The 8848-nt window shown below is 40.7% G+C and overlaps 1 protein-coding gene across 1 annotated transcript; it reads left to right on the top strand.

Annotated features, from left to right (window-relative positions):
- The first annotated feature begins 7365 nt into the window (after window positions 1-7365).
- Window positions 7366-8266, top strand: LOC143431630 (uncharacterized). Its single transcript, XM_076908527.1, has 3 exons — window positions 7366-7758; window positions 7802-8146; window positions 8198-8266. The coding sequence occupies exons 1-3, from the start codon at window positions 7366-7368 to the stop codon at window positions 8264-8266; spliced, it is 807 nt and encodes a 268-aa protein (XP_076764642.1).
- Window positions 8267-8848: the final 582 nt, after the last annotated feature.

The following is an 8848-nucleotide window of genomic DNA, read 5'->3' as shown; positions in this document are numbered from 1 at the left end:
GCACATCCCATTTCAACGTTTCAAAGTAAGTAACATATAATATTCTATGCATAGCATTCTACACTTCCAATGAATGTGAATTCTACGGTTCCATGCGACGGGGTGGCGCTTTACAGCGTTTCGAAACAGTAGCGTTTTAACCCTAGATTCAATGCGAGGGCGTATCTCATTTCAACGTTTCGAAGTAAGTAAGCTGAAACCCTCTATGCATTGCATTAAGATTATCTGCTTTTGCCTTTCAATTAATTGTCATTTATACAGTTCCATACATCGTGATAGCACTTCATTGTGCCTGCCTATCAAAACAATAGAGTTGTAATGCACCATGCAAAACGATGGCACATCTCATTCCAACGTTTCAATGTAAGTAAGCTGAAAATTACCATGCGTAGCATTGTGCATGTCGGTTTTTGCACTTCAAAACAATGAGAATTTTTCAAGTCCATGCATCGGAATGGGGCTTCATAGTGCCTGCGTGCAAAAGCAATGTAGTTCTGATGCTCCATGCAATGCGAAGGCGTTTCTCATTTCAACGTTTCAAAATAAATAAGCTGTAATCTTCTATGCATGGTATTATGCTTATCTGCTTCTAAATTTCCAATGAAAGTGAACTCTACAGTCCCACGCAATTGGATGGTGCTTCACAGTGTAGGCGTGTCAAAACAGTAGAGTTCCAATGCTCCATGCAATGCGATGGCGCATCTCAATTCAGCGTTTCGAAGTAAGCTGTAATTTTCTATGCATACCATTATGCTTCTCTGCATATACACTAAAAGGAATGAGAATTCTACAGTTCCTTCTAACCAGATTACGCTTCATAGCGTCTGCCTGTGAATGCAAAAGAGTTGTAATGCTCCATGCAATGCGATGGCACATCTCCTTTCAATGTTTCAAAGTGCGTAGTGGCAAGACTTTAATGTATAACATTTTGCTTTCCTGCTTCTATACTTCAGTGGACTGTAAATTCTACAGTTCCATGCAACGAGATGGCGCTTCATAATATCTGCGTGTCCGTGCAATAGAGTTCAAATCTATGCAATGCGACGGCACATTTAATTTCAAAGTTTCAAAGTAAGTAAATTGTAACCTTCTATGCATAGCATAATGCTTATATGCTTCTATACTTCAAAAGAATGTGAATTCCACAGTTCCATGCAACGGTATGGCGCTTCGTAGTATCTACGTTTTAGAACAATAATGTTCTCTCTCCCGTTGCAAGGAACTGTATAATTCACATTCGTTTGAAGTGTAGAAACAGATAAGCATAATGCGATGCATAGAACGTCATTGTTTACTTACTTTGTATCGTTGAAGTGAGATGCGCCATCGCATTGCATGGAGCATTAGAACCCTATTGTGTTGCCTCGAAGACACTCCAAGGCGTCATCTCATTGCAAGGAACTGTAGAATTCACGTTCTTTTGAAGAGTTGTAGCAGGTAAGCATAATGCTACGTGTAGATCATTACTACCTACTTTTCTAGATACTTTGATATGTTATGCACCATTGTATTGCATGGAGCATTAGAGCGCTATTACCTTGTCACGCAGACAGAATGAAGCGCCATCCCGTTGAATGGAACTGTATAGCTCACATTCTTTTGAAGGGTAGAAGCTGATTAGCATAATGCTATGCGTAGAAAATTACAGCCTTATTTTGAATCTTTGAAATGAGATGCGCCATCGCATTGCATGGAGCATTGGTAATCTATTGCTCTGACACGTAGATACTATTGAGGGGAGTAAGGAATCACACTCGACCTTTTTGCTCTCAATTTAATATAAAACAGTCAACAACGGTAAAATAACAAGTCTTTAAATATTGGGGGCGGTGCTATGGTCACGATTCCTTTCACGTCGCTACGCGACTCTAATGAAACTCTAATCGACCTCACAATTCTAAACGAATATGGAGGTTGTTTTAAGTGAACGGTTCTAGACGAACCAGGTGTTCTAGCCGAACTGTTCTAACCGAACTATTCTGACCGAATCGTTCTAACCGAACTGTCTGCTAGGGTTGTTCTAACCGAACTGTCGCGAGAACGAAAATGTCGTCCCTTAAAAATGCGTATAGAAGAGGATGGGAAAACCAAGAACGCAAAGGAGAGATGCACGGACGAGGAGAGTGAACGTTTTCACGAAACGCAACGGACGGAAATTGGTCATAAATAAACCAAGGTTAAGGATTTGCTGTACGCGACTGGGCAACGCTCAGTCGCGACGAAAACTCAAAGGAAACAATTGCTTGGCCCAGATGATGGACACAAACCAGACGGGTATCGGGTTTAGGAAACGCGCGGGCCTGGTCGTCAAGTGCTAACCCGCGGTGACCAGACTTGCGCTGTGTCGTGGGAACGCATCGTTATATCTTTGGAAAATTTACGAGTAGAAAATACTCGGAATCGTAGCCGCCACACTATGAAGAGCCATTCCGTTGCAGGGAACTGTAGCATTCACATTATTCTGAAGTGTAGAAGCAGGTAAGCATAATGCAATGCATAGAACATTATAACATACTTGCTTTAAAGCGTGAAACTGAGAAGCATCATCTTGTTGCACAGAATATTTTTTATTATTTACGACGAATTATAGTACTGATATGCTCCATCTTATTGCAAGGAAACTTCAAACCTACTTACATTGCCACGTAGACACTCAGATGCGACATCCCTTTTTGTGGAACTTTAGGAATTACTTTGAAACGTAGAACTGAGAAGCGCCATCATGTTGCATAGAATTTTGCATCTTACGTACTCTGAATTGTATATACTGATAGGTACCATCACTCTACATAGATATATAGAATACACATAGCTTTAAACGTAAAAGTGAGGAGCTCCATCGGATTTCGTAGCACTTCAGAACTTACTTGCTATGAAACGTAGGCAGATAAGGGCCATCGCGTTGCTTGGAATTTTAGAACCTGCTTACTTCAATAAACATTTCTATTGACTTCGTCCGTTCTTTTAGGAGAGTTTTTGATAAACCACTTACACATTTGCAATATTTTTAAATGTATGCGAGGTGTAATTGTTTAAGTTTTCAAATGATTACTTAGTGTTGATTATTATTTAGTAACTCGGTTATAAACATGTCTGCATAAGATTTAATCCAGAAATAATGTTTATAAGCCTGCAATTTATGCAGTTATTTGTTAGTCACTTATTGCTCAAACGGCATAGATTCTGGCCATTTCAAAATAGTTGACTTTCATCAATTTTCTTAAAAATTGAAATACTGTCCAACTGCTTGCATTAAAGACTGTAATTAAAGTTTTCAAAATATTTTACCTTTTATAGATGCATTCTGGAATTGAAATTGAATGTTTGATTTTTCTAACTCCTGTTTAGAACATCTTTCTATTGCAATGTTCAAGTATTTTTCATATTCGTAATTATTGAAAATGTTTTGCTTGGTTCTCTAATTTAATGTATAGAATTTCGTGAGAAATATTTTTTATCGTAGTGAACTATATAATTGCAATTAGAATACTTTATGAAATAATAATAACAGAGAGGTATGTACCCATTCTTGTAGTTCTCTAAGGAGTATTTTGTCTTACTATTTAAAATGAAATATTAAGATTTGTTTGCAATCTAATGGAATTTAATTACCTTTTGATTCAAATTCACAATGATAATCTGCTATAGTTCAACAATTTTGTGAACTGTCCTCAGGAATACGCAGCTCAGTACTTATAAAATGGACGACACAAAGAACAGCCTAATCAAATGTAATCGAACCGATTTTTCAATACTAATGCTATCATGTTTAACTTATTCTGCAAACTATTAAAACGCCCTTCGAACAGAGTTTATTCACAGTGAAGTAAACGGTAAACCTTACGCGTTCCTCCTCTGTTTACAATACGTATGTTTCATTTACTATCAAAACCATAAGTATTATCGTCTTTCTTTACTTTCTATAACCTTCAATGGCTTCATGTTACAGGTCGTTGAACTCGTTTTAAAATGCTCTATCGCATTACGGAAGAATATACATATCAATCCATTTTAAAAAATGAAGGTGACCTTCAAATGTCCAACATACATCCACTTACAAAAAAACTATTTTCATCAACGGATGGGCCTTTTGTACTGTGCAATTTTATATTAGCAAAAATTTCAATGAAACTTATAGTTTCATAGATATCTGAGGTGCTAATTATTACTGCCCCACTCTGTATATTGTTATGGATGTGTCCAACAAGGCAACGATGAACAAAGTAAAATTTAATAGTACGATGTTTATTGTATTACTTATAATATATTTGTTCTTCTGTAATTTAGCGAAAAAACAGTGTTCACAATGTCGGCAGATGAATGTATTTGCTTTAGAATGACAAGAGCTGACAATTTCGAAACTAGAATATTTTTTTACTCCGCTGAACGAATCATTGCAAACGTTAAGTAAAGTGCGTGCCTTTCAAAACAGTAGGATGCAAATTACGACACAACGTTTCCAAGAAATGGTACGTGTCACTCTTTTTTCATTTCCGTTTATTTAATCAAAGGAAATTTAATTGAGATACCCGTAAAATTTAAGGACAAAAAGTTATTATAATCTTACGCAACATATATGATGGTGATACAGGATAAGTATACGGAATTGAAAATGGAAAGTAGCGAGTAGAAAAAGAAACTGATAGAACTGCAAAGTAGATCGAAAAATCCCTCAAATGATGCTTCTACGTCAATAAAATCTGTTAAACAAAGAACTATTGCAAAAATCAGGTATAATCAATATTATTTCTGCTCAAAAGTTATAAAAGAATTGGACCGAAATGGATATAAAACAGGCATTTATATCTATACGTTCTATTTTATGCAAAGGCAAATATTTCAAAGAGAAAAAATGTATTACTTACAAATTACTTATGTTCGCAGAGATCTTACTAATTCAGGCTTTTCATCTGGCAGAACTAATCAATCATTTAACATGGATAGGGGTCGAGGAATAGTAAAAGGTTAGGTAAAGGTAAGGTAATATTCCATACCCTTTCTCGATACGTCGATTGGATCACGTAAAACATTGGACACTAATGATTAATATCGTTATAGTAATATTTTTCTAATTATTTATATCTATGCGTAATAAATATATATTAATCGAATAAGTTGCTTTACCAAAGAATAAAAGAATCTAAGGATTACAAATCTGAGCATTACATAACAAGAGTGCATTACATATGTGGCGACCACCGTGGTCGCCTTTGCACTCCGTGGCGCAGGGCGGAAGAGAACACTTAACCCTCGAAGTGAATAGACTGGAGACATTAAACATATGCTTGACTGCAAACTTTCTCTTCGTCTTCGAGGGTTAAGGGTGATTTCTGCGAACGTGCCCCCTCCTTTTCGGCACCGAAATGAGGGGACGAAAAACAGATAAAATGTGAGGGAAAGGAGCCCTTAGAGTTAGTTAGTTAGGAGTTGCGTACCGAGCACTCATAGCGTCGATCTTTGATTTTGTTCTTGTTAAAATAAATTATTTGTTACATATTTCTGAACATTATTCAACCTCACACACGTAGGTTTCCCAAACTGGTGACCCCGACGTGATTTATATAAAAACGGGAACGCGTAAGTGAGTGGTAGTAATCAGTTTTTTTTTAACATTCGGTGAAATTACTCGCATCGTAACATGGAAGACGTATTCAATTCTACCATGGTCGACGCTTCCTTGGCGGAAGGAAGTAGGGAGGTGATCAACTTCACCGCTGCTCCAATTAAAGTACCCGCTTTTTGGCCCCAGAAGGTGGCCCTCTGGTTACACCAGCTGGAGGCACAATTCGCGATAGCGCGAATTACCAAGGACGAAAGGAAGTTCCGGTACGTCGTGGCCCAATTGGAAGGCAAATACGCCGAAAAAGTGGAGGATATCATTTGCAACCTACTGGCCGCGAAGAAATACGATTCCATCAAGACCGAGTTAATTAAACGCCTTTCCGACTAGGATACTACTCGAGTCCGAAAATTGTTGGAGGCCGAAGAAATGGGCGACCGTACGCCTGCGCAATTTTGGCGACGGCTAAAGGAATTAGTCGGTTCCACCGTCAATGAAGAGTTCTTGGTGGAAATGTGGAAGAACCGGCTCCCTATGAAGATGCAGTTAATGTTAGCCGCCACATCCGACAAGGACGGGGCTAAGTTGGCGCAAATAGCGGACCGGGTCCACGAAATTCCAGTGGCGAAAGAAAGGGTTGTTGCTACCTTTCGATCGTCGGAGATAGACACTTTACGTGACAAATTAAAGAAAATGAGTGCGCAGCTAGATGCGGTGTTGAATGATCGCCGACGGTACCGAACGCGTCCGGTTTCTCGCGATCGGCGAGGAAATTGGCATCGGAGCAAAAGCCGCGAAGAGCAGAAACCACTCTGCTGATACCATTATCGGTACGTCGAGCGTGCGGCCCGCTGCATCCCGCCATGCAAATGGGCCGGTCCGAAGCCGGGAAACAAATAGAACCGTCAGGTGCGAACGCGACTGAGCTTGACGGTCCCATGGCCCGCCGCATTTTTATAACGGACCGAGACACGTGCGTTCAATTTTTAGTAGATACCGCGCAGATTTATGTATATTTCCGCGCTCGCGAGTACAGGGAAAGCTACCGCAAGCGGACTATTCGTTGCATGCGGCCAACGGCATCCCCATCGCGACGTACGGTACGATCGTGTTAAAATTAAACTTTTCATTACGTCGCGATTTCGTGTTGCGTTTTGTAGTGGTTGACGTCGAAACACCAATTATTGGTGTAGATTTCCTTGCCCACTACAATCTTTTAGTAGACCCGCGAAATAGACGGTTAATTGACAAAATCACGATCTTATTTACGTATGGTGCACCAGTGCGCAGTAGTGCAGGTTCTATGAAAACAGTTATGGGGGATTCAGGGTATCACAAACTTCTGGTTGAATACCCAAACCTCACCCGGCCACTTGTTTTTGGCCCCGAGGAGGTCAAGCACTTGATGCAGCATCACGTTGAGACAACGCCAGGACCACCTGTCTTCAGAAAGCCTCGTCGCCTCGCCCCGGATCGGATGCAGGTAGCCAAGGCCGAAATTGACCTGATGCTCTGGCAAGGCGTTATCCGGCCTTCGAATAGTCCCTGGGCATCACCACTGCACCTGGTATCAAAGAAGGACGGGAACACGATACGTCCTTGTGGGGACTACCGGGTTTTAAATGCGCGTACAGTGCCCGACAGGTATGCACCTCCCCACATTGAGGACTTTGCGCAAAGCCTGCACGGCAAAACCGTATTTAGCAAAATAGATTTAGTTCGAGCGTATAACCAGATACCCGTCTTCCAATGGTTATAAGTATTGCCTGACGTGTGTTGACCGTTTCTCTCGTTGGCCGGAAGTCATGCCCATCACTGACATCGACGCACAGACTGCCGCTACAGGACTGATTCATATTTGGATTTCTCGATTTGACGTTCCCTTGAGAATAACTACTAACCAGGGACGCCAATTCGAATCTTGTTTATTTAAAGAGCTAGCACGTTCAATTGGTGCTACACATTTACGGACGACAGCTTACCACCCGCAAGCAAACGGCATGGTAGAGTGTTTTCATCGTCAGTTGAAGGCTGCAATAAAATGCCACGAGACCGAAGACTGGGTAGAGATTTTACCTATTGTTTTGCTCGGTATTCGGTCAGCTTACAAGGAGGACTTGAGCACGTCGGCAGCGGAGATGTTATATGGCAACGGCCTGCGACTGCCTGGCGAGCTTTTTGAAAGCAACAGAAATGAAGCATCCTCGGAATTTGTACGTAAAAAAAACCTTTATTTTTAAGGACCTAGCCACGTCGCCATATGTTTTCCTCCGCCACGACGCAGTCAAAGGTCCTTTACAGCCCTCTTACGATGGGCCCTTGAAAGTATTACAACGTGACGACAAAACTTTCACCCTTGAGATCAAGGGTAAAGAAGTTAAGGTTTCCGTTGACTGTTTGAAACCCACCTTTATAATGACTGACGATGGAGACTACCCACATGTCGAACAACGACATGACAGTAATGCACGGAACAATAACGAATGCAGTAACGCACCGACGACGCGACAGGACCAGGACACGACTACCACGACCGACTATAAGACGCGATCCGGTAGACGTGTCAGATTTCCCGAGCGGCTACAAGTCGGCTTATAACTTCACCTTTTTCTATCTTTATTACAACGTATATATTAGGAAGAGAAGTATTTCTTGTGTTCGCATGGCGTTCATTTTATTTTAATTCCATTTTGTTCCGCGTTATAACGTAGTCTTAGATAGAGACTGTTATACTATTAGCCTAAGAAATAGTTTTTAAGGATAACTTTCCTTCAAGCGACATTTGGCGATATAGGCGTAACGTGAACCGACACGACGGTTCGTACGCACATATTTTTATACGTCGTAAAGCTATTTTAGTATAATATATTTCTTTTCTTCCTTTTTTTCTTCTTTTGTCCATTAGCGTTATCACTGGTAAGGGGGTGATGTAGTGACCACCGTAGTCGCCTTTGCACCCCGTGGCGCAGGGCGGAAGAGAACACTTAACCCTCGAAGCGAAGAGACTGGAGACATTAAACATATGCTTGACTCCAAACTTTCTCTTCGTCTTCGAGGGTTAAGGATGATTTCTGCGAACGTGCCCCTCCTTTTCAGCACCGAAATGAGAGGGCGAAAAATAGATAAAATGTGAGGGAAAGGAGCTCTCAGAGTTAGTTAACTAGGAGTTGCGTACCGAGAACCCATAGCGCCGATCTTTGATTTTGTTCTTGTTAAAATAAATTATTTGTTACATATTTCCGAACATTATTCAACCTCACACACGTAGGTTTCCCAAACATATATAAC

Source organism: Xylocopa sonorina, chromosome 18 (genome assembly GCF_050948175.1).
Source record: "Xylocopa sonorina isolate GNS202 chromosome 18, iyXylSono1_principal, whole genome shotgun sequence".
Classification (NCBI taxonomy): Eukaryota; Metazoa; Arthropoda; class Insecta; order Hymenoptera; family Apidae; genus Xylocopa; species Xylocopa sonorina.
This window is presented reverse-complemented; position numbering and strand designations above follow the sequence as displayed.